General features: G+C 48.9%; 2 protein-coding genes across 6 annotated transcripts; both read right to left on the minus strand.

The window, feature by feature from the left end:
• Positions 1 to 670: 670 nt before the first annotated feature.
• On the minus strand, positions 671 to 19,416 carry Flot2 (flotillin 2). 5 transcript variants are annotated; one of them, XM_005327842.5, is made up of 11 exons: positions 19,251 to 19,416; positions 10,417 to 10,498; positions 5,492 to 5,582; positions 4,443 to 4,566; positions 3,823 to 3,941; positions 3,586 to 3,699; positions 3,368 to 3,487; positions 3,067 to 3,281; positions 2,491 to 2,674; positions 2,005 to 2,154; positions 671 to 1,895 (listed from the first exon to the last, which is right to left on the minus strand). In XM_005327842.5, exons 1-11 carry the CDS (start codon positions 19,297 to 19,299, stop codon positions 1,857 to 1,859), a joined length of 1,287 nt encoding a protein of 428 aa, XP_005327899.1. In that variant the 5' UTR covers positions 19,300 to 19,416; the 3' UTR covers positions 671 to 1,856. The 5 variants fall into 5 exon arrangements, with proteins under 5 accessions (XP_005327899.1, XP_005327900.1, XP_077898693.1 ...); XM_005327843.5 differs by lacking the exon at positions 5,492 to 5,582 and adding an exon at positions 7,133 to 7,223; XM_078042567.1 differs by having other exon boundaries at positions 19,228 to 19,381.
• Positions 19,417 to 19,506: 90 nt separating this feature from the next.
• Positions 19,507 to 25,170, minus strand: Dhrs13 (dehydrogenase/reductase 13). Its single transcript, XM_005327841.5, has 5 exons — positions 24,885 to 25,170; positions 24,668 to 24,786; positions 23,512 to 23,635; positions 23,014 to 23,325; positions 19,507 to 20,572 (listed from the first exon to the last, which is right to left on the minus strand). Exons 1-5 carry the CDS (start codon positions 25,009 to 25,011, stop codon positions 20,121 to 20,123), a joined length of 1,134 nt encoding a protein of 377 aa, XP_005327898.1. The 5' UTR covers positions 25,012 to 25,170; the 3' UTR covers positions 19,507 to 20,120.
• Between the last annotated feature and the right edge of the window lie 832 nt (positions 25,171 to 26,002).

Here is a 26,002-nt window from a genome sequence, read left to right on the forward strand (position 1 = left end):
CCGTATATTTAATTTTTCTTATTGTTTCCACCTGGATGCAAGCTCTAAAAGCTAGGCATGTCTTGTTCAGTGCAGTCTCTCTAGCATGAAAGACAAAGCCCTTCACATAGCAAGCATCTGATAAGTTTGCAAAATGAATAAGAATATGGAGGCCCAGGAAGATAAAGTTACTTACCCAAGATTACACAGGTAATAAACAAAAAATAGAGCTGAAATTTAATCCCGAGCAGCCTTATGTTTATGCTATTAAGCCTGAGAAGTGGGTCCCAATACTGAGTAAGGCTCAGCACTGGCATAGGTGTCACAAACCTGGCAGCACTCTCCACCTTTTGCTTGCAATGTCTCAGGTTTGTTTTGGATGGATGGAGTTATTTTGATGATCTAAGAGGTCAAACTTGGCTAATTTTTGTCGTTGTTGGTACTTAACCCTACCTGGTAGGTTGTCCTACCCAGAACCCCTGTTTCAAGTTCCCATGTCTCAGGTCTGACCTCAACACATGGCTTGCTGCTGCCAGGCCCAGGACAGCTATTGTGGGGAAGGCCAGTGTGCTGATGCCCCCCTGTGGCTAGGGTGGAAAAGAACAGGCCAAGAGCAGCCTTGATGCTAAAGTGTGTATGAATGATTCTTGATTCCCAGTCTCTCCCCTCACAGAATACACAATGCAAGGGATGACATAAGAGATCTTTATTTTACCAGAGGGGACAGGCAGTGGGGCAGTGCAACATCCAAGCCCCAGACCAGACATGCAGCATCCACATGCAGAATAGCTACACAGGCTGGGGCAGGGCCACAGGTAGGGGACTAGGGCTGTGGGACATCATAGCACCCCTGGTGGGATGCTTGGGCCCTGGTCTCTTCCATCTCCACTACTGCAATGAGACAGAAGACTGAGCTGCTTCCCATGGCTGGAACCCTATCACTCTGGCCAGGAAGAAAGATGGCACAAGGGGAAACGGGATCTGGCCAATTTACGGCACTTGATTCTGTACAGGGTTGGCACAGCCTTGCCCACTGGAAGGGTCACATACCCAGGACAGTGCAGCACTAGCATGAAGCTGTCTCCAACAGGTTCAGAGCCTGACCCCAGAAAGGCTTAGTGAAGTTGGGACCAAGACCACCTAGTAGGGACTTTTCCATGAAAGGAACTTCTGTGAGCACAAGCAGGGCCTCCTAAGGCAGTAGTAAACTGAGGAAGCTGCTATAGACAGGAGGCCTTGCCTCTGTGCCCCTGGGGTCAGGGAGAAAGGGGTAGTAATGAGAGTAGGCCTGGCCTGGGGAGGGAAGAAGTAAAGGGCAATGGCCCTGGGCCCTATAGGCCATGGCTACGCAGGTCTAGAGGAAAGTGGGTGGTCTACAGACTTCCTAGAGGAGTATTCAGGGAAAACTAGGCCAGGAGAAGGGAGAGAGGTTGTCCTACCCAGAACCCCTGTACCTATGCTGCACTCTGGCCAGGGATACAGGGAGGACAGATGGATACAGGAAGAACTTCAAGGCACCAGGATTCTGAGGAGCAGCAGGGCTACCCCCCACAGACAGAAAGTGATTGTAATAAACATCTTCAGCTTAAACTATGTGAAATGCATAGAGGGAGGGAAGACAAGGGAGAGAAAGAAACACACAGGGAGATGAGGGAGGAAAGACACAAATTAGATGAGTGTGGCAGTGAAAGTGAGGATAGAAAAGAGGAAGAGACAGGAGAGAAGGGAAGACAGCCAGAGATGGCCTAAACACGCAGCACTTCTGGTCCCTACAAAATAAGGCACCAGAGTCAGTAACGTTCCCATTGTCCCTGTGGTATTAAAACAGGTGAAGGGAGGGGCGGGAGGCTGCTGAAGGGCGTGGGCCTGCAGGAGCCTCACACCTGTGCACCAGTGGCTTTCTTGATCAAGGGTATCTGCAAAGATGGGAGATGCCATGAGGCCTTGGCTGTGGAGGCCCTGGACCCATATGCCCAGGCCAGTGGGCTGCCCAGGTAACTCCACTGCAACCAAGCAGATACATACCTTTGAAAGGTCCACACCTGTAAGGGCATGCACAGAGGCAGGCAGCTCAGCCAGCAGCCGGTTTACTTCTGATGTCACCTTGCTGTTGTCCCCACTGAGAACCACAATCTCATCAACTTTGGTCAGTGGGGCAGCGATTTTGGCAGCAATCTAGGTGGGGTATGAGATCATGGTTAGATTCTGACTCCATCCACCTACCCTATCCAGCACCTTTCCCTCTCTTCTCTTACCCAAACCCCTAAATAGCTGGGGTGGCTCTATTTTGCAAGCCACAATAGGAAAGGCCTAGGGGCCAGGGATGGCCTGGGCCTATTAGAGGGTTCCTGCCCTCTACTGAGGATTTCCCCTCTTTAATCCTTTCAGCTGGCTGGTGGCTGCGTAACTGACTAGGAACAAAATTGTTCTGGCACTTGTCTTGCTAATCAGGTGAGGATATTTGAGCTCTGGGTGCCAACTTTGGGTGCCAGTTTTGGGTGGGAGCCTCACCTGCGGCAGGGCCTCCAGCACCAAGGCCATCTTGGCTGCATCTCCATATTTCTGGTAGGCTTCAGCCTTGAGTTTCATCCGCTCAGCCTCTGCCTTGCCCATTGCCTCGATGACTGCCGCCTCTGCCTCCCCAATTTTGCGGATCTTCTCAGCCTCTGCCTGTGCCAAGAGGACCTGCTTCACCCTGGGGGAGCCCAGGCCAGGCAGATAAGCAGGAGGTACCAGGGTCCCCAAAAACCTTGTATAAGGTCTGATAAACCCTCTAGTCCTGTTCTGTTGGCTGTCTAGGGCAGGAGACATTTGAAGTGGGTGCCCTGGCTTGTTGGCTCAGGCCAGGGAGAGGTCCCGCACCTGGGAAAGGAGATTGACCGGGAGGCCCTCTGTGCCAAACACTATACCAGGCATGCACTCAAGCCTTCTTTATCTCATTTAGTCTTGTTGACTGAAGGAGGTAGGGGTATGCTGCTTCACAGGAGGGACAAACATGGGGGAAAGTGGTTTCCCAACTGTGGTCAGAGAGAGCACACAGACAGCAGAGGAGCTGACTAACCCCGCCCCGGCACCCAGGCAACTCACTTTTCACCCTCTGCGATCTGCTGTATGCGATGGGCCTCAGCCTCAGCCGGGCGGCGCACTGTGGCAATGAGCTCCTTGTCAGTGCGCAAGATCTCCTGCGCCTCCACTGCAATCTGCTTCTTCCGCTGCACAACTTCAATTTCAATCTCTTCCTGCCGGATCTTCTGCTGCTCACGGGCCCCTTGTAGCTCATAGGCCAACTGGGCCTCAGCTGTCTGTGACAGGGAAGGTCAACACATTAAGAGGCTGGCCACCAGGTCCCAAGCCCTGAGCCCCAAGTTAGGGTGCCCTGGCTTCTTACCTTGATATTGACTTCTTCACTGAAGGCTGACTTTTGTAGCTCAAAGGCTCTCTTAGAGTCAGCAATCTTGGTGTCTGCCATGAACTTCACATCAAGCATCTCCTTTTTGCACTCAGCTTCCTGAGAGGAGGGGCAGGTGCTTAGAGTCCCCTGAGGGACCATAGTCCTGTCACCCGTGAGTTCCCTAATCCCAGGGGTAAAAAGGAAATCTCAAGTACCCGGATGCCTGCATCCCGCTCAGCCTCGGCCACACCAATGTCAGCATCTCTCTGCACCACGGCAGTCTGAGTCTTGCCCAGGGAACTCAGATAGTCCACTTTGTCATAAACATCCTGGGGAGGGAAGGGAGAGTCATTCCAGGGAGCAGCCATGGACACAAAGGTGCACCCGCCACCCCTACCAATTCCCATCTCCCAGACAGATTCTGAGGGTACAAACTTTCTGTCACATCTCACTTTGATAGTGAAGCTGAGGATCTCAATGCCCATGCGGCCAACATCTGGGGCTGCCACCTCTCGCACTAACTTGGCAAACTGGTCCCGATCCTGATATATCTGTTCCACAGTCAGGGTCCCTGGGGATAGAGAGAACATGGGCTTTCTCTCCAGGGTCCCAACCAGCTGGGAAAGGGAGAAAGCATACAAGTAAAAGTCTAGGTGCATACAGGGGTCATGCAGTCTGAACTGGGTCTTCTTGGGGTTTCTTCTCAACAGTGTTTAATACTGAGCCTTATGCAGAGTCCTGGAGGACGAGGAAGTGTCCCAAGAGACACCAGACATGTGAGCAAACTGCCCTCTATCCCACTCCCATGCCCTATACCAAAGCCCTCTCTCACTCAAATCAGCCTAAGTTTTTTGTTTCTTTTTGGCACTAGGAATTGAACCCAGAGTCTCTTGCATGCTTAAGCAAGTACTCTACCCTTGAGCTACATCCCCAGCCCAACTGAAGTTTTGAAATGAAATGCTTGAGGAAAAAGTTTTAGCTCAAAACCTAAGAGGAACAGGCTCTCTGCACAGCTCTGCTACCTATCCCTGGCCCTGGCTTCAGAACCATGTGAGGCTGGGCAGGGTCTCACCTAGGATGGAACGCAGATGCCCCTCTAGGGTCTGTAGGACAACATTCTTGATATCCTGTACATTCTTGCCCAGGAACTGCTCGCAGGCCACGGCCAAGAGTTCCTTTTCTGTCATGATCTTCACCTGCCGGGGTCACAGAGGTGCCTGAGTCAGGCTGGAGGGAAACAGATGGAAGCCCCAGACCCAGAGGTACAGAGGATGGTGGCTGTGCCCCTCCCCGTCTTTGTCAAACCTGCAGGCCCTGGGAATACGAGGTAGGTTGGTGTATTTGAGCTCTCTAGTAGGGCATTCTTCACTGGAATTCTTCACTGGAATTCTTCTCCTCCCTCTCCAGCTTACTATTTACTCATTAGCCAACTCCTCCCTCACAGACTCCCCACATGTGGGAGACCTTTAGGCTAAGGGGCAGAGAATATGAAAAGGAGAAAGAGCAATAGGGACATAGACAGACAGATGGACTATGAAAGAGCCTAGATGGGGCAGGAGACAGGTCCCAGGGGATATATAACTGACGGTGCCTTTGCTTCTGGAGGTATTCAGCCAACTCCCTCATCAGAGGCCTGTAACACAGTAGAACCTTGTTGCCCTGGAAGTCCAGAGATGGATTAGGGTGGGGTGCCTCTCCCAGGCTCCTAGCTGGGGATATAACACAGCCTTTGACCCCACAAGTCCTCTGCCTCACAGGGCCTCTCCTTTTGGGCCATCCCTCTAACTCCCTGCCCAGGGAACAGGTGAGGCCTGGATTTTGGGGCCGGGCATATCCAACACCTGCAAAGAATGGGACTGGGTTAGAGAGATAGGAGCCCTCAGCACTGGTTCTGTCCCTCGAGGGCCACTGAGGAGAGAAGGGGTATCTGTTAGTCTTGCTGGGTGGCCAAGGGGGCCAAGTGAGCATGTTCCAGTGGTCACGATTCTCTCGTTGGGGGGTGGGGTGGCAGGGATGCTGGAGAGACTACCCCTGGCTGCCGTCCTCTCCTCCTCCCCCCAAACTCCAGCATGGGGATGAGGCACCTCAACAGACATGCGCGGGGCTGCTGAGTTACTATACCTGGGCGACACCCGTCACAGTTAAAGCTACCCCCTCGGCCGTCTCTACGTCCTCGCAGCGGGGCTGCAACGTCATAATCTCTAGGGAAATCCTGCCAAGAAATGCAAAACAGGGGCATGGGTCTGGGGGCCCGGGGCCTGAGGTGTGGGGAATGTCTACCACCTCACTACTCCAGATGGGACAGGCCAAGAATCCTGGTGAGGAGGGTGGGGAAGGCTCTCTAGGGTTTGTAGCTGGCAGTGTGTAAGAAGGTAGGCGAGGTGGGTACAGACAGCTCCAGGGAAGGAGGGTAAGTAGGCTACACATGTGCACATAGGTCCTCTGCTCAAGTCAGCCTGGTTTAAATTGAGAGGAAAAGGAAGTAAGAAAGAAGTGCCTATGGTGGTCTGGGGCTGTCAGGAACTAGAAGAAGCCAGTGCAGCTGTGTGTGTGTCATAGGACAGCAGGTAGTGCTGGTACTCCAGGCTGTGGCATGGAGGCTGTCATGGATGACATGTGAACATACTTCAGGTACCCTGACGTATTCTCTGGGTCTACTCAGCACCCCAAAATGCCCCAAGATGCTGCCTAGAAAGCCCTGCCTGGCAGGTGGGCATAGTGGGAGTATGCCTACTCCTGAGCCAAGACAGAATTAATCCCCTCCTTTGCCAGGAAGCTCTCTCTGATCCCTCCAACTAGCCAGAGGCTATGACTTGAAGTCCACATGGCTAAGACTTGGGACCAAACATGTCACATGGGGAACATAGGCTGGGGTCACACTGGCTGGGGTCACACCAAAGCCTCCTGGCTAAGTAGCATTAACCCTTGAAAGAGTTGTTCTGCCCAGGCAGTCTAACTCCTCAAGCATCCACATTCACTCAACTTAAAAGGACCTAGGCACTGGGAAATGTTTCAAGTATAGTGTGGGTTTGGAGGTTTGGGGCTGCTTCAATTAGAGTTGAGGGAGGCCTGGACCCTACCCATTCCACAGAGGTCTCTAATCTCCTTACACTGCAACCTGCGCTCCATGGCTCAGGAGATGGGATGGTGTCTTTCCTGACTAGAGCTGGAAGAATGAGTGAGGAAGGGAATGGTGGTGCTAGACTTTTGCCTGAGAAGGCTGCAATGCAACTCAAGGCATGAGGAAGAGGAAAGTGCAAGATGCCAGCCATTAAGGCCTCTCCAGCCTGGGCACCTGTGAGCAACGGGCTTTGAGGGGAAAGGGCTTTTGGATGTTCATTGCTGCATTCTCAGAGCCTGAATCCAAGAAAGTGCTCAACAGAGAACTGGTAAACAAAGTGATGAGGATAGGAACCTGCACATTACAGAGAACACACTTGGAGTTGCTGAACATTCTAGCCAAGAACAGATTTCACTAGCTATGGCTGCATGGTAATAAGGCTTGGCATTTAAGGACACCCACTGGCAGAATTGGGCTTTCAGAATCCCTTGCCTTTCCCCCACTTGCAGCCCCAGTGGGCAAAAGAAGGTGCCCTGGAGATCTACAGGGATTCACCCTGGCACCCAGAACAGCAGAGATGGGGATAACGAGGGGTGAGGCACATTCTCAGGAGGGGAGTCCATCCAGTTCCTGCCTGCTAGGCCCCAAAGGGCAGAAAGAGAGAAGGTTAGATACAGAAGAGGAAGCAGGTGGGTTATTACCTGTGCAACCCCTGTTACGAATAGCGGAACCCCCTCCGACGTCTCAATATTCTCACAGCGACACAGGATGGTCATAACCTCCAGAGACAGTCTGAGAAGCAGCCAGGGGGTAGGGAGAGGTAGGGACAGGAAGGGTAGGAGGGGACACAGCAAATACACAGAGTGGTTACCAGATAAGCACCAATGCCTGACATGTGGGGGCAGGACAGGGGTGCTTTCAACACTTCAAACCCCTGCCAGCTTGGTCTAGGGTTATGAAAGAGCAGAGGCAGCCCCTTGCTGGCCTGAGGCTTCTGGGTCTCTTCTATAGCCCTCCTCCCCTTCCAACGAGGAGCTAATGGGCTGGGGAGATGCTTGCCAATACCCTGGGGGGCCAGGGCCTCAGGTCACGAGGCCTGTAAGCTGACATTCACGGTGCTTACCACCTCACATTCTTAATAGATTCTTGCCACAATCTGGGACACAGCTTTAGTTCTACCCTCCTTACACAGGCAAACCTGTTTCTAGAAATTGAGAGAAGATAGCCACTCTGGGGATTAATGAGCCAGAGCAAATATTGAATCCTGCTTGGGGTGCAAACCCTTAAGGCTTGTGCTACTACATAACATTAAGAAGGTAATTTAGGGTCAGAAAAAGTCCAAAGAAAAGTTTTGATGTGATTTAGGGGTGCAGGAGGTCAAGGAAGGTTGAGCAAGAAAGTATGCTCCTGCCAGATATTCACAGGGATGGATGGGAGATGATGGACTTACTCACTTCAGAGTTTCCAAAGTTGAGCATGGGCAGACAAAGAGTATTAGCAAAGAAAATAAGGTGCCTTGCAGTTACTTGGCCCACTCTAGCATATGTGTGTGTATGTGTGTGTGTAGGGTGGTGGTCCAGGCAGAGGCAGACTGTGCATAGTGTAGAAGAGTTCCTTAAACCCAAAGAAGGAAGAGGAGATAGAGGCTGAGGCTAAAAGGCAGGAGCAGGTAGGTGGGGGATGAGGATCAGTAGGCAACATGGAGCCCCACATTAATTCTGGGAGAGGTCACACAGTGGCAGCCCTGGGGGCTTGGCCATGCAGACATGCAAAGGTTGCTTTCATTTGAGTCCTAACAATAGCACCCTTGGGCCTAAGAGGACTCTCTCCACCCAGCCCAGACAGAAACCCATAAGCTATCTTCTGGGGAAGGAAACAAAGAAATAGAAGAAAGGGAGGGAGAAGGGGGAAGAGGAGGGAGGGAAGGTAGATGGGAGGCTGCAGCTCAGAGGCCAGAGGTGGGGGACTTGCTTAGGTAAGGGAGAGAGAGAGCTGCCCACATCAGGGACTCAGATAGTACAGGGTGTTGCAGCAAAGTACAGCAGGAGGGACTGCACTGAGCCTGGAGGAAGAATGGCTGACATCATGGGTGGGTGAAATACTTCGAAAGGGAGGCTGAGTATGAAGGCTGAGTTAAAAACCTCTATTCTGACCTGAGAGGATCCTACAAGCCTAGGGAAATAAAGGCTCCAGCCTGCGGAGATGGCCCAAGTAGGCTGGGGGCAGGGGAAGAGGCTGTCTCCCAGAAAGGGGTATAGAGTGGGAAGGGGTGCAGGGACAGACTAACCAGCAAGTGGGACCAAAGGGAGGATGTTGAGCCTGAGGTCAGTTTCCTAGGAAAAGGTAAGGCCTCCCATCTCTCACTTCCAAACCTGTTGTCAGGGAGGCCTGGCCATCCTACTCTGGGGCTCTGCTCCTGGAGGAAAAAGTGAGAGTAGGAGACCAAGGACATGGAGAAGGTCTACAGGGGTGTTGCCCCAGTAGTGGATGCCCACTCGAGACAGGTCTCTGGGCAAGTCACAAAACTGTCCAGGCCTGGCTATAAGTTGAGGTATTTGAATAAGATATTATGCTGTGCTAGGATTGCATGTTGTGTGGGTAGCTGTGTCTCTGAGGCCCATGACTCTGGCAGGCCAAATGACACACTCAGCTGTTCCTAGGACCCTCTGGAGTAAAAATTGTAACCATTATTGATCAGTCTCTGATAGTTTTGGTCTTGGATCAGAAGTTCCCACAATCCTAACAAAAGCACCCTTGGGCCACAATCCATCACCTCAGGGAACGTAAAGTGATGGGAGGAGAGTGTAGGGGGTTATCGGGAAGTCAGTGATGGTAAAAAAAAAAAAAATTGTGACATACTTTCTATGACCCGGATCCTAGTAGATACCTGCAGACCCCCAGGAGCCTCAAGTATCAGGAACTCAGCACAGACATGGGCTTCTCTTTGCTGACTGATGAGGGTGAAATGGAGCAGTATTTTCTGTTGGAATTTCTATTGCTTCCCTTTGGGATGCCCAACCCACCCATTCCTTCATAGCTTGCTGTCCTTGTTGCCTGAGTCCTGGCCTAGAAGACTCTACCCCTCCCTCATTTCCCACTAGGAAAGGCGGCTGGACAGTGTGGTAGTAGGAGAGCCCAGGTCTGGTTCTACCCTGGCCTCTGGAGGCACCAGCAGGGAGAGGAATCTGGGGCACTAAAACCTTCCTTCCTTTATTGACTCTTTCCAAGACATATTTAGGAGACCTGTCTTGCCTGGTGTCAGCACCTTTTCCTTAGATCACCTGCCCCTCCTTGTCTCTAACCCACTACTATCACAGAGAACGTCTAACTATACATCTATTCTCATTTAGCCTCTGCTTGAATTATTCCAGGGCCTTCATGGTGAGGGTGTGTGTACAGGTTTTCTTTAGTTAGCCTTTTCTCCTTCAGTACACCCCCTCTAAATGTAGTGTGTAATTAAGACTTCTTGAATAACTTTAAGCTAGAACTGGGAAATTGAGATATGATCCTGAATTCTCTGGGACAGAAAGTAATGTCACCTCTTATGCAAAAAAGAACACACAGAAAGGAGGAGGTGTCTAAAGACACATCTTCTTTTTTTTTTTTTTTTTGGTAGTGGGGATTGAACCCAGGGGTGCATTACCATTGAATTATATACCAGTCCAGTCCTTCTTATTTTTTGAGACAGGGTCTCACTAATTTGCTAATGCTGGCCTTGAATTTGCAATCTTCCTGCCTCAGCCTCCACAGTCAATAGGATTACATCCATGCACCACCACATTCACCTAAGCCAGACCTTCTTGAAGTGTGCCTCCTGAATGCCTGTCAGCCCATTTCACCTATTCCTTATGGGACTCCTTCTTCCAGAACAGAGGTAGCAAATGGCAGATGTTCTAGCTGATCTGTAGGGTGAAGGGGTAACACTGGAAACACTTCTCTCCCTTGCCCACCATGATGACAGGTTCCCAAGCCCTCAGGCCCTTACCTCTGAGTGTCGGAGATACACCACCAGGCCCAGGCCCAGCCGCCAAACACGTACTGTTTGTAGTCAGAACCACAACAGCCCCCTGGGGAGCAAAGCAAATCACTACTGGTCAGGTCAGTCAGTTCCTGGGTTTATCTCCCCCAACCCCTCTGACAGCAACTCTGCCCTTGTACTTGCTGAGTTTTGATAATGGTAACTGTTGGGTTCCAGGTACTGAATTATACATAAAATGTTCTCCCTGACCTATAGGGACTTAAGAACTTAGAATCTAGATTTTTATGTAAATTGTCTAATTTACATAAAAAGGATATCCAATGAATAATTCAGAGTGTAAGTACTTCCAGAGGACATAGCAGACAGGGGTGGTCTGGAAAAAGCTTCCATTTTTCTTTTCTTTTTTTGCAATACTAGGGATTGAAGCCAGGGGCGCTCTACCACTGAGCTATATCCCTAGCCCTATTTATTTATGTATTTACTTACTTATTGGTAGCAGGGATTCAACCCAGGGGTGCTTAACCACTGAGCCAAATCCCCAGCTTTTTTTTTTTTTAAGTTGTTTTTTTTTTTTTGAGAGAGAGAGAGAGAAGAGAAGAGGAGAGGAGAGGAGAGGAGAGAGGAGAGGAGAGAGAGAGAATTTTTAATATTTATTTTTTAGTTATCGGCGGACACAACATCTCTTTGTATGTGGTGCTGAGGATCGAACCTGGGTCGCAGGCGAGATAGGGTCTAGCTAAATTGCTTAGGGTGTATGTACAGGCTTTCTTCAGCCTTTTCTCCTTCAGTAGTTGCTGAGGGTGGCTTGAACCTGCATTCCTTCTGCCTCAGTCTTCAGAGCCACTGGGGATTATAGGCATGCTCTACCACATATAGCTTTTATTTTGAGACAGGGGCTCATTCAATTACTGAGGCTGGCCTCCAACTTGCAAACCTCCTGCCTAAGCCTCATAAGTAGCTGGAGTTACTGGTGTGAGCGATTATATCCAGCAAAGCTTCCATTTTCCATTCAATCATTCGTTCATTCATTCAACAAGTAGAGTCTTTTTTTTGTGTGTGTCAAGAACACAGATATGGGGAAGGGAGGGGGTATGGGGCTAGGGAAGACAGTGGAATGAAACGGACATCATTACCCTAAGGATATGTACGAGGACACAAATGGTGTGACTCTACTTTGTGTACAACCAGAGATGAAAAATTGTGCTCTATATGTGTAATATGAATTTTAATGCATTCTGCCGTCATATATAAGTTGAAATAAAAAAAAAAAAAACAGATATGAAGGGGCTGGGGCTGTGGCTCAGGGGTAGAGCGCTTGCCTCGTGCGTGTGAGACACTGCTGTTCAATCCTCAGCACCACATAAAAATAAATAAATAAAATAAAGGTATATAAAAAAAAAACACAGATATGAAGATACAATTCCTCTCTTGTAGGAAGTAAAATAAGGGATGATCATAATACCACACAGCTCACCTGCTATCACGCACGGTAGGACAGACTGAGAGAAATGCAAGAGGGCAGCGCTCTGCGTCATGGGAAGGAGTCTGAGCCAAGGCAACAGCCTCTCTCTGGCAGGCAGACACATCTCAGTGAGCCTGGCACTCCACTCCCAGAGCTTTCAGAATGACTTTGCTCCTTTAATGGGAGCAGGTTGGGAAGGAAGGTCTTCAAACTAAGGCCTACTCACGGTATTAACTAGATAAAAGAGGAGAAAGGGAAAAGGTCTCAAAAAGAAAATGGTTCCTGCACATCAATTAGACAGCTAACTCAGCCATAATCTAGATCCAGGCTGTGGATGTACTCAGTGTGTTCCCCACCCAGAAATGACAAAAATTAATTTCTGAAATTCTTGTAGTAAATTCTACTATTAACGTCAAAGTTACTCAGGTTCAAGGAAATGTGAGTAAAAACTGAAGAGGCAGTTAACATGCAATAAGAAAACAGATGAATTGAAGGAAATGGAATTTGGAAAAAAGCCAGAGAGTGTTGTCATTTCCATGTTCACCGACTTGTTTTGTGAAAGCTTTAGGATGTTTGCCTCCCAAGGTCAGAGGTCTAGGTAGTTTCATGTAGCTTCATGTGGGTTACAACATTTCTTAGGACCCATGGCAGGGAACAAGGCAGGTAGAGCGGCAGAGGGTAGATCATGGAGTGTCTTTTGTGCAGGCCAATAAGCTGTACATGTGAGTATGCAAGAGTGATGAGGAGCCACATGGGGATTGAAGATGGGAATTGATAAGACATTTATTTTTTTATTGGTAGTGGGACTTGAACCCAGAAGTGCTTAGCCACTGAGCCACTTCCCCATCCTTTTTTATGTTGAGGCAGGGTCTTGCTAAGTTGCTTAGGGCATTGCTGAGGCTGGTCTTGCAATCCTCCTGAGACACTGGGATCACAGGCATGTACCATTGTGACTCAGACTGATAAGGCATTTTAGAAACAAATACCACCTTGCACATGGAGGAGGGTACTGAAGCCAGGAGATTGGGTAAAAACCTTTTGCAGTAATCCAGGCAAGGCATGGAGGGTGCTGTAGGTGGCTAACTGCTAGAGGAAGCAATTTTGTCCAAGAAAATTTTCTGTGTGGAAATGTGTTATATTTATGCGGTGTAGTATGACCATATGTAGTATGGCTATAGATTGACTACTTGGAATGTGGCTCATACAATATATATATATTTTTAATACTGGGTATCAAACCTAGTGTCACTTTACCACTAAGTTATATCTTAGTCCTTTTTATTTTTTATTTTGAGACATGATCTTGCAAAGTTGCTGAGGCTGGTCTCAAACTTGTGGTCCCCTTGATTCAGTCTCCTGAATTGCTAGGGTTATAAGTGTATGCTAACATGTCCAATTTCATATGAAATTTAATTATTATTATTATTTTTTTGTAGTGCAAGGGATCCAATCCAGGACCTTGTATGCTAGGCAAGTGCTCTACCATGGAACTATATCCTCAGCCTCAATTAAATGGAATTAGAATGGCTACATGAGGCTAGTGGCACCCACACTGGACAGTGCACCTAGAAAATCCAGGTTTGGACAGTGGTGAGGCCAAGGACTGAAACAAACAATGTAGAAAACAGAAAATGGGGACAAGTTTTGGATGGGTGTAGGCAACGAACAAAGACCCTCCCCATTCCCACTGCCTCTCAAGTCGAAAGAACTTATAAGGCTGGAGAGCTGACACCTGAGACTGCTCCAGGCGACCAACTCCAGTTTCCTGGGTCAGCTACAGTGTACAGGGTGCTAGTGAAAGTTAAGCTTCCCCAATCTGAAAATCCCCAAATTGGACACTCCAAAACTGAAACTTTTTGAGTGCTGACAGGATGTCACAAATGGAAAATTACACAACCGATTTCATGTGACAGGTTGCAGCCAAAACACAGGTGCACTAAAAATATTGTATAAAATTACCTCAGGCTATGTATGTAAGATATGTATGAGACAAGTACATGTAGTGCTTAAACTCTGGATCTCATCCATAACATGTCTTGTTATGTCTATAGAAATATTTTCAAATCTAAAATAATCTGAAATCCTGTGGTCCTAATTATTTCCAATAAGAGATATTCAATCTGTAGCCAAACCAGAGGACCAGGGATCATAGAACAGCCTCAGTGTGGGCAAGACCAGTAAGAGGTCTTAGGTCTCTTGTTTCTCTGGGATAGAAATATCTGTCCACAGGGCTGCTGTTCAAGGTGAGCCTTTAAGGGCTTCTCTGTCCTGGGAGGTATAGGAGAGGCTTCTGAGGACAAGCAGTCAATCTGAAACCTAAGTCATCTTGGGATCAAGTGAAACTGGAAGAGGGCCAAAAATCACAGCTTGTTCTTCATGTTGTGGTCTGGTGGGGGCTGGGGCACGGCTACCTCCAGTCAGCTCCAGGGGACTTCTCAATGTGCTGTGGAGGAGGTGGGAGTGGCAGGGAGGGATGGAATAGGTGGATGTCCACTCTTTACCTTTCAGTTATTATTTGACCTTGAGAACAGACTGCCACAGCTCAAGCTGGGCCTTGGCCAAGGGCAACATGGCCAGGTTCCCAGGGGCAGTAAAAACAGGAAGTTGGGACTGGCCAGCCACCCCATCCCCAGCAGCCTCCTCTCCTGGAAGGCATCTTAGGAGCCTGAATACCACTCCCAAGAGGACAGTTAGGTGCCTCTTTTCCCACCTCCCTAGGTCTCACTCATCTTAAGACTCAAAAGTTCCTCTAAATTTTTCCTTTTCTCTTTTATTTTTTTGCTAGGGAAGTTCTTTCCCACTGGGCTACACACATTTCCAGCCCAAAAGGTAACTTTCATTCTCGCTTTTTTTTTTTTCTATACTGGGAATTGAATCTAATCTAGGGGTGCTCTATCAGTGAGTTGCATCCCTAGCCTTTTTTTGTTTTTGATTTTCAGACAGGATCTTGCTAAACCACCTACAGCCTTGCTAAATTGCTGAGGCTGGCTTTGAACTTTTAGTCCTCCTGTTTCAGCTTCCCCAGCTTCTAGGATTACAGGTGTGCGCCACTGCGCCTAGCCCTTTTTTATTTTTTGAGAGTGTCTTATTGAGCTGTGGAGGCTGGCCTGCAGCTTGTGATCTTCCTGCTTTATCCTCCTGAGTAGCTGGGATTACAGGCATGCACTGCTGCACCCTCTTCTAATTTTCTTAACTTGCTTTCCCTTGCTCTGGGCTCAATCAAGCTGAAGGACTACAAAATACCCTATGATAGCTGGGCACAGTGGCACACACCTGTAATACTAGCAATTTGGGAGGCTCAGGCAGGAGGATCAGGAGTTCAATGCCAGCCTCAGCAACAGCAGTGCATTAGGCAACTTGGTGAGACCCTGTCTTTTTTTTTTTTTTTTTTTAAATATTTATTTTAGTTTTCGGCGGCCACAACATCTTTGTTTGTATGTGGTGCTGAGGATCGAACCCGGGCCGCACGCATGCCAGGCAAGCGCGATACCGCTTGAGCCACATCCCCAGCCCCGAGACCCTGTCTTTAAATAAAATACAAGAAAGGGTTGGAGACATGGCTCAGTGCCTTAGGTGGAGGCAGTTTAGCGAGGCGCTAAGCAACTCAGGGAGACCCTGACTCTAAATAAAATACAAAAATTGGGCTGGGGATGTGACTCGGTGGTCAAGTGCCCCTGAGTTCAGTCTCCTGTACAGAAAAACAAAAATGAAACCAAAAAACCATGATAACTTTCTGAGACCATGATAACAATAGTCTGAGACTATTGGGGATACAGAGAAGGGAAAATATACTGAGTTTCAAAAAAGAAGTGCCTATCAACCGATGGAACACAAAACAAGCAACTCATGGGCAACCCAGCTCTTGTCCTGGCCTGCAAAAAATAGTGCGATGTGAGGGCAGTACACATACTCAAGGAAAACTGATTAGAAATTATCTAACCCTGAGGCTGGGGATGTGGCTCAAGTGGTAGTGTGAGGCACTGGGTTCGATTCTCGGCACCACATAAAAGTAAAATATTGTGTCTACCTAAAAAACTAAAAACTAAAAATAAATACATATAAAAAAAGAAATTATCTAACCCTATCCTGACTCCACCTCTACTTCAGACCCTAGCTATTGTCCCTCTAATAAATATTAAAACCTCAGGCTAGCCAGACATGCTGGCATATGTCTAATCTCAAGGAGGTTGAGGCAGGAGGCCACTAATCCAAGGCCACTCTCAGCAATTTAATGAGGCTCTAGCAATTAAGTGAGACCCTAAATAAAAAATAAAAAGAGCTGGGGATGTAGCTCAGTGGTTAAGTGCCCTTAGGTTCAATTCCTGGTACCAACCAACAAACAAATAAACAACAACAAAAACCCCCAAACATCAGCCTGGGAATGAAGTGCAGTGGTAGTAGAGTGCTTGCCTGGCATGCCTGAAGTTCTGAGCATAAGAAAAAAAAATTATGTAAATAATAAAATCTCAGACTAGGTGTTGCTTTTCACTTTTGAGATGGCCTGCACTCTCCCTTGAGTATGTGCTTTTGCTTTCCTAAATATATCTTTGTGCCTCAATATCTGATGCATGATTATTACTATTTTTTATGGTGTTGAGGATTGAAGCCAGGGCCTGGCACATCCTAGGGAAGTCTTCTATCACTGAGCTATACCCCCAGCTCAACATGCTGAAATTCTTTTTTGTCAGGTGCACAAAGGACCCTATGCTCCTGAGTGCAGGGTTCCTTCTCTGTGACTTTCTCAGACCCTCCTCTGGTGACAAGCTCACTGCTACCTTCTCAGGAGCAGTCCCTTCCCTTCCTGTCTCTCCTCAACCCTCTTCTACTATAAAAGACTATACCCTCAAGGTGGTTTTATTATTTTTAAAGCCACAAACACTATTAGTAGTCAAGCACCTAAGGTCCCCTTCTTAGGATGTCTATAAATGTCTAAAATACAAAAGAAAAAAAAATGCTAAGGCAACCAAATGTTATAATATGTACTTCTTTAATAATTTATTAAATAATAAGATTTAGTGATAGCTCTAATTACTAACTTAATTTCAAAGTACTGATGAGTGTAAATTATTTTCAAGGTACCTGCAAATAACTATAGTATGGCTGGAAAATACTGCTAAGACTATTATGGATTGTTGCTGACATTTATAATCAGTTCTGGTTAGTAAAAATAAAAATGTACTCCTCCCCCTTCCAAATGAAGAAGACTTTTCTTTTAATTTTTGAAGATATAGAGAAAATTCTATTACAAATGAAAGGAAGGAGGTTAGACAAACAATTTTAAAAAGATGGAAAACATGACCAGGAGACCTATCAGAATCATCTTGAAACTGGGCTGAGTGACTTGCTTCTGGACTTAATGCATGTCTAAGACCTGAATGGGCAGGGCTGGAAACAGGTGCTCTGCTCTCCTGGGAGTCCACATGCAAGAGGGAACTACCATTCAGCTGGATCATCTCAAATCCCAAGGTACTGTTATGCCAGGCATTATCTCTCCCTCTCCTCTCCTGCCTGTTCTTGAATCTGGCACCTTCAATTCTTAGCATGGGCTTCCTCTCCCCACCCCTAAAACAGCTTCTGTGCCAGCTCTGTATTGGCTTTGGCCTAAGGAAGAGGTTCTGAGTGTGTGAAAGGTACAGAGCAGAGCAACCTATCTTAATGGGTCCTCTCACCCTGTAGTCTTAAAAGACTTTCCACCAGGGTAGAACTGAAGCTTTTATCTCCTCAACCCAGAGTCTGGACTTCTTGAAAGAAACTACATAACATAAAAACAGTGCAGTGGGGCTGGGGATGTGGCTCAAGCGGTAGCACGCTCGCCTGGCATGCGTGTGGCCCGGGTTCGATCCTCAGCACCACATACAAACAAAGATGTTGTGTCCGCCGATAACTGAAAAATAAATATTAAAATTCTCTCTCTCTCTCTCTCTCTCCCTCTCTCACTCTATCTTTAACAAAAAAAAAAAAAAAAAAAAACAAAAAAACAAAAAAAACAGTGCAGTGCAGATATAGGTTTCTAAATGCCTTCCTAGGGGTGGGGGCTGGAGACAAGGCCAGGATTTATAGAGGGAGTTGGCCTTTGTGCTCTTTGGGGGTCTTTCTCCTGATCACAGGGCTATCTGTGATGGGTGGTGTGTGTGTGTGTGTGTGTGTGTGTGTGTGTGTGGTACTGGTGACTGAACTTAGGGGCAACTATGACTGAGCTACAACCCCAGCCCCCCTCACCCCATTGCAACAGGGTTTCACTAAGTTGCTGAGGCCTCAAAGGAGATCCTCCTGAGTAGCTGTGATTACAGTCATCCAGAGGGCCAGATTTGGGGATAGGGTATTTTATTTCCCCTGCAAGAGCAGAGTCCTGATCAGGAACAGTGATGTCCCTGCTCAGAGACATTCTGAGACCCAAAATGAGCCTAAGACCCTGTTTTAGGATGAAAGCTTCCAATGCGTTCATCACATCTCCCCAAGGGTGGGCAGCTACAAGCCCTGACCAGGTATTCTACTTGCTTGGGTAGCTACCCTGCCAACTCTGCATACAGGCTGCAACTCAGCACTGTCAGTGGGAAATAAGACTTAATTTCAGGGAACCCTACAGCTGCAGGAATCCCCGAAAGCTGTCAGGCAACAGGCCCCCTCCCCAGCACATAGGAGCTAGGGGCTGCACAACCTGGTGGCTTGAAAGGCTTCAACTACCTACTAAAACATTCCAAATACACAGTGTAAATAGCAGTCTTAAGAAGAAACACACTCCCCTTCCCCAATGCTGCAGTCCCCAAGCCCCACCTAGATAGAAATTCTGGAGCTTGCAGCATTTTGCAATTCAGAGCGCCGCAGCTCAGGGCTGGATTTCCCAACCTGTAGAGGCCGCAAGCTGCGTCTCCGGGGCGGGCTATGCCAGTAAACCCCAGCAAGTCCCAGCCCGCTGAGAATTAACGGGTCTGATTGTGCGAGGAGAGAGGACCCATACACATCTCAGAGCCCCTCCCCGTTTAGGCACCTGCCCTCCAGAGCCGCGTGACCCACCCCCTATCCTGGTCGCTGGAATCCAGCAAAACTGCTGAGTTCCGGGGACCCCAAGGCATTAGTCTGCGACCCTTTAGCCCATGGTGGTGTAGAGGGAGGCCCTGCTTTGGGAGGTGGAGGAAAGAAGAAATAAACACAGGGAGACTCTTCACAGGAGGGGAGCCCCTGGTGGATGCCCGAGGGCTTAGAGCCCAGAAAGAGAGAATAGGGGTCTCTTCTGGAAGGGGTCTCAGGTATGGTAATGGGGCCAGGGCCCTGCGCAGCGCGGAAGGCTCAGGCCCCGCACGCGGCACCCCACCTCCCCACTCCCCCACACCAGCACTGGGTGGCCCAGAACCCACCTCCGTGGTCGCCGCCCTCTCACCTGAAACCACTAGCGCTTCGTTGGGCCCCACCGTGTGACAGTTGCCCATGGTGTCGGTGGGACGCAGTGGCTTCGGCCGCCCGGACCTGAACAGCAGCAACGGGTCCGCAGCGCCGGCCGCGCCCAGCCTATCCCGCCACCCCCAGCGGCTGCCCGCCCGCCCGCCCGCGCCCCTCTGTGGTCGCAGCCCCGCCGGAAGTGTGGCGGCGGAGGGCGGGGCCCGCTTGCTGAAAGAGGCAGGAGCCAGCCGCGAGCCTTGGCAGTCAACTCGCTTTATTACAGGGGGCTCCAGATGGCGGGGCCCAGCCCCAAAGCACCCCGGAAGGCATCCCGCTTACTCCCTCGGGGACACCTGGTTACGACTGCGCAGTCCTGGCCCACCTCCCGTCACGCACCTTAACAGCAGTCGGCCCTGGTGTCAGACCCCTGGGTTCACCCGTTACTCCTCCTTACTGAGACCGTGAGTCCGTCCTTCGCTGGGGAACCTAATCCCGTTTCTGTAAAATGAAGGTAATTTAACTACCCAGCTAGATGGTTCAGTACTTCCCAGCTTTGGGCAGTGCATTAAATTACAAATTGCCTGGCCTGGCCCGAGAACTGATCAGAACCACTCAAGGTAGGGCCTGAGAAGCCGTTCCTGGCACATTACCTTCCACCCCTGAATCTGGGGCTACGGTCCCTCTCAGGAAGAAGTATTCATCCATTATTTCCTTCTACCAGGAAAAGAGCTGTCCTGGATACACTTAGAGGCTCCAGAAAGTAACCGTAAAGGTAAAAGTGGAAAACCCCTCAGTGCCCAGGGCTTGGGCTGGCACACCGCTGAGGTTTTCAGCGTCAGGAAGTGCCATGGAAAGCATCCAAGTGTGGGGGTTAGGAGACTTGGGGTTCAGGCTCAGTTTTAACCTGAATTCGATGTGTAACCTTAGACAAGTCTGGTGAATTCTGAGGACCAGGGAAAGGTTCAGAAACTGTGGGCTCCTCAGGGTGGGGAGTGTTTGGAGAACATGGGGCCCCTGGGTCCTCAGGTTGGAGCTCTTCATCAGGTTCATCATTCTCCCCAGGCCTAAGCCCTGCCAGCCTCATGCTGGCCTCCCACAGTCGCTGGGCTATCCTGTCATCTCGGGCAGCTGGGAGCACCTCCTCCACATGGCAGTTGGCAAAGTATCTTCCACTGAGGGGCTCAATGCCCTCTTGTAGAGCACAGTACAGGGGAGTCTGGGCACCTCCTTTGGGCGCCCGGAGTACCAGCCAAGCTAGTGGGCGCAAAAGTGGACGCAGCCATCCAGGAACATGGCGCAGGAATAGTTCTGAGTTCACAGGCCCTGTGAGTAGAAAGGAAGGATGATGTAAGAGTAGTTAAACACAGCTAGAAGGGAACCGGTGACAGAATCCCATTTCAGGGAAAACAGGGTAGTACATACCAGGCATTCAGGGGCCCCCAGGTGAGTTCACTCAATTCCCAATAGGACACCTCCTTCTATCCATCCAAACTGCATATGCCTCTCTCCCAGATTTGGTCATGCTGTGAATCCTGCCTCCCAGGCTCTCTCTCTTAATAGCTCAAGCCCCATTCCCTTTTTTAACCAGCATTTATTAAGTACCTACGGTATATCAGGCACTGTTTTGGACATTAAGGATATGAAGTTTGGGCATCAGAGATAGAAAGTTTAAAAGCTTAATGAAAGCTAGTTATGAGTATGCTTATTATCACTATTTTAACTACTAATATGCCTTAAGCAATGATTATCTAAAATGCAGTCTGGCAATATCAGTAGGGCAGCTCTTACTATCCAGGTATAACCTAGTCTCTCTCTCTCTCTCTCTCTGATCCTCCTGCCTCAGTTTCCGGAGTCAATTGGATTACAGGCGTGCATCACTATGCCCATATAACCTGTTCTCTAAATCTATTGGTCAATTACCTCATCTAGAGTAAAAGTTAAATTGCTAAGGCTGGCTTTGAACTTTCGATTCTCCTGCCTCAGCCTCCTGAGACACTGGGATTACAAGCATGCATCACCATGCCTGGCTTTCTTTTCTTTCTTCTTTTTTTAAAATTTCTTTTTGTAGTACCGGGGATTGATCCCAGGGGTGTTTTACCACTGAGCTATATCCCCAGCCATTTTTATTTTAAGGCAAGGTCCTGCTAAATTGCTGAGGCTGGCCTAGAATTTGCCAACAACATCCTCCTGCCTTAGCTTCCTCAGTCACTGGGATTATAGGTGTGTCTCGCTTCAAATGTCACATTGTCAGATGTCTTCATTGATTGCAATTGATAAAATAGGACTTTCTGGCATTCTATATTCCCCATACCCTTTTTAATTTTTCCCTATAGCTTTTTTCTTCCAGATTTATTTAGGAAAGCAGATAAACATTCTTGGGAGAAATGTGGGCTTTCTCAAGGGACAACATCTTTTGGAATAAAGTAAGAAACACACATTCAGGGGAGAATGCAGCTATCCTGAGAGTGCAAAGGAAAATGTGGCCATCTTGATGGTGAGAAGCTTTTGGGGTAAAGCAACGAATTCACATTGAAGGGACAATGTGACCCTCTCCATGTGGAGAGAGTGTTTTTTTTAACCCTTTGTGTGGGGTGTTAATATTTACAGAGGGGTGGTTGCTGGGGGCTGGACTGTAGGTGCAGTCAGGGGAGTCATACAATTTTGAGCCAGCTTCTCCAGCATTTGATCTTTACCCTAAGTCCTTTTTTGAAGGCAAGGTCAAGGGCAGGAGCCAAGGACATGGGGTGGGCTGCTTATTGTGTTGCAGGTCTGTGGGGAGAGGAAGATAGGAATTTGGGGATACAGAAAAGGAAAGATAGATTGAGTCCTTGTGTTCAATCCCCAGTATTAAAAATTAAATAATTAAAAAATTTGGGGCTGGGGCTATAGCTCAGTGGCAGAGCACTTGTTTACCATGTGTGAGGCACTGAGTTCGATCCATACCACATAAAAATAAATAAAATAAAGGCATGCTGTCTATCTACAACCACACACACAAAAAAAAAAAAAATAAAAAAAATTTAAATTTAAAAATAAATTTAGGGCTGGGATGTGGCTCAAGCGGTAGCGCGCTCGCCCGGCATGCGTGCGGCCCAGGTTCGATCCTCAGCACCACATACAGACAAAGATGTTGTGCCCACCAAATACTAAAAAATAAACATTAAAATTCTCTCTCTCCCTCTCAATCACTCTTTCTTAAAAATAAATAAATAAATTTAAATTTATTTTTAAAATTTAAAAAATTAAAAATAGAATGAATAGGATGAATTTATTTACAGTTATACTACTCCCTTTCTCTATAGTATTTTATCACCCACCTGCCATTGGCATGTGTCCCTACCACTGAGTTATACCCCAGCCCAATGTCTGTGTTTTGTTCACTGTTATATCCCCAGTGTCATGAATAATGCCTGATACGTAGCAGCAGGTACTTAGTAAATGCTCCTTGAATGAATGAGGAGGTTAGTATTAGCTATCATAAGCATCACGTTATGCTCAGTTTAATCAGTATCAGTGGCCCGGTGGGGTAAGATCCCAGGTCTTATTCTTGTCACATGCTATCCAGCAGTCAGTGTCAGTGCTTGAAGCATGACAGGAAGAACCCACCTGGGGAGAGCCTAGTTCCATGATTAGCAAGGAAGAGGTCTCCTCCTTGAACTTGCTTCTTTCCTGCTCTGAGATTCTGTGATTTAGTGGGAGGTTAGGGAAGTTCAGGATGGGGCCAATGAAGGGAGAAGGGGAAATAGCAAAGAGCCAGGCCTTACCTGGGTGGGCTGCATAGCAGGTGACACCAGTGCCCTCAAGCTGGGTGGCGAGCTCTCGGGCAAACAGTACGTTGGCCAGCTTACTGTCGGCGTATGCCCGCAGCTCCTGCTGCCAGCCCACCACTGGGCGGTCCAGGCGTGTGAAGTCAAGGTGTCCACGCCGGTGGGCAGCTGAGGATACCACCACCACACGGCTAGGGGCGCATGTCTTCAGGCGAGGGAGCAGCAGATGTGTCAGCAGGAAGGGGCCAATGTGGTTCACCCGCAGCAATAAATTAAAGGTTTCTCGGGTTCGGCCACAGGAACTGATCCCTGGGGTAGGGGCTAGGTGTGAGTAGCTGCTCCAGAAGGAGCCTGGAAGGCCTCATCATCCCAGTCTGTGAGATGGAAATAGGGGCAACCTTCCCATGTGTCTACTGGCCCCTGGCAGGGCCCAACTGGAGGGGGCAACTGCCCCTGGCCACCCCCCACCCCCCTACAGGGCCTGCAGCCCCTCACCGGCATTGTGGATGAGGATGTCCAGCCGTGGCTCAGACCTCAGGAAGGCAGTGGCAAAGGCCCGCACCGAGGCGAGACTGGCCAAGTCCAAGGCCATGAAGATGACCTCATTGTTCCCACTCTCCTGTGGAGTGGCAAGGGCTCGGATTGTCACCAGGCACTTCCCTCCTTTTCCCTTTCCCCAGGCACCTAATTCTAAGAGTCCATCTCCTGTTACTATTGAAATCTGCCCTTATGTATCACAGTGTAATGGAGCTGGGGATACAGCTCTGTTGGTAGAGTGTTTGCCTCGCATGCACAAGGCTCTGGGTTCAATACCTAGCACCACAAAAAAAAAAAAAAAAAAAAAAACCAGTAAAAGCAATTTGTATTAAAGTGTAATGGATAATGGATTCAAATCCTGACTGCCTCTTACTAAAGTGTGACCTTTGGCAAGATACTTAAATCTTTCCGGGCCTCAGTTTTCTCACTTTAAAATGGGAATAATAATAATAATAATACCTATTCCATAGAATTGTTGTGAAGATTAAATAAGTTAACATTTGTAAAATACCCACAGTCAGTATTGTCTAGGTATTTGCTAGTATGTCCTCTTTCCCCATTATCACCCTAAAATCTGTAACAGACTTTTCATTGTTTTTTTTTTTTAATTACCCACTCTTGCACCACACAGTCACAAAGGTTTCATTTCAAAAGGCCACTTTTCTATCAGAGCCTACTGAGATCTGTTTATTGATCTCAGCTGCCCATCCTAAAAGTTCAAACTCCTCAATGTAACGTGTAAGGGCTCTAGAAACTGAGCCCCTTCATGTTGCCTCTTCCTCAAAGGTTGTGCTTCAGCCTCATTAAATCTCTCTTTTTTTTTCCAGTTTCTCAAATGATACTCTAGCTTCAGGGCCCAATTTGCATATGTGGTTCCCCTGCCATTCTCTTTCCTACTGCTCTTCATTAACCTAACTCCCACTGATCCTAAAACATCTTAGATGAGCAATTTCTTCCTTTACAGGAAGGCTCCCCAACAACTTAGTTGTGGTCTCCTTCCTTTTCTGACCAGAGCACTGCCCCCTCTTCCATACTTCATGAACTGAGCAGCTCTTTCAGGAACTGGATCCCTCGAGCCTGGTTCCCGGTCCCATCTGCTCCGGCTTTCCCTCACCTGACGGAGGTCGAAGGCGGCTGCCTCCCCGCGCTCCCGGCTACGGCAGGCCAGCACCACGCGCGCTCCTCTGCGCGCCAGCTCCAGCGCCGTCATCTTCCCGATGCCGCTGTTGGATCCTGCAGGCGGCGGGCGGGAGCCAGCTGAGCCCCGCGGGCTGCCGCCCCGCAGCGGCGGCCTCCCACCACCCGCACGCCGCACTCATCCCGGCACTCACCGGTGACCACGGCCGTGCGGCCGCGCAGACTGCCGATGCCACCGCACGGTGGGGCCTTCACTAGGTTATAGTAGATTAGCACATAGGCGCCTAGCACCAGCCCGGCGCCTAGCAGCAGTGTCTCCATTCCGACCGCGCCGCCGACTCCTGCCAGGCTCCGCTCCACCCCAAACGCTGCCCTGAAGCTGCGGCCCTTCCTGGCCTGGGCCTGGAAGAGCACAGCTCGCGCCTCAGCGGAGGCAGCTGGAGGCTGGGCAAGGGTGTGTGTGCGTGCGTGTGCGCGTGGCCCTGCGAGCGCCCCCTAGGCGTGCGTCTGCGTCCTTTGGCGGTGTGCCTTTGTGAACAACTTGGAGCTGCTTTCATACATCTGGGCCCGGGGAGCGCCCCCTAGGTGTGTGCCCCCCAGCGCCAAGGGAGTGCCCGTTAGAGATATACAAGCATCTGCAACGTCTGTGGGTGTGTGAATGACTAATATGTGTGTACATGCCCAAGGGCCTTGGGGTCACCCTTCAGTTGTGTGGGTGCCTCTGGATCCTGTGAAGTACTTCGTGGGCGTCTGTGCCCATTCAGGCAGAGTCCCTCCAGGCCTGTGCATGCATCTGCAATCTCCACCAACGCTGTTTGAATGAGCATCTGTTTACTCTAGGTGTGAATATGTAGCAGAGTCCCTCCCTTCTAGAGACATGAATGCGCTGTCTTTGAGAGCCCAACTACACGCCTTCCTTCAATGAACAAATCATTCAATGTCTCATCCACACATTCAGCCTATCGGATTCTTCCCTATCCTTCCCACACAGCCCAGAAAGGGAATAGTACTCACTCAAGGTGGCACTACCAGTTGACAGCCAGGATTCACTCAATCATTTGTCTATATTCCCCTACCCCAAACCACTTCTGAAGGGAAGCAAAGATAGTAAAACATGTTACTGCTCTTCAGGAGATGTCTCTGGACTAGTTCTCATAGAGGGTAGAAACACTAAGACACTAAGGATGGTAAAGGTGGGTAGGGACATCTAGGCAGGTATGGGTAAGGGCACTCCTGGCCAGGTAATTTGGCAGGACCTTGTCTGAGAAAGCCATTATGATTTAGCACCTTATGTTTGGAACTTACAGTATAC

The sequence above is a fragment of the Ictidomys tridecemlineatus genome, chromosome 3 (assembly GCF_052094955.1).
Source record: "Ictidomys tridecemlineatus isolate mIctTri1 chromosome 3, mIctTri1.hap1, whole genome shotgun sequence".
Taxonomy (NCBI): Eukaryota; Metazoa; Chordata; class Mammalia; order Rodentia; family Sciuridae; genus Ictidomys; species Ictidomys tridecemlineatus.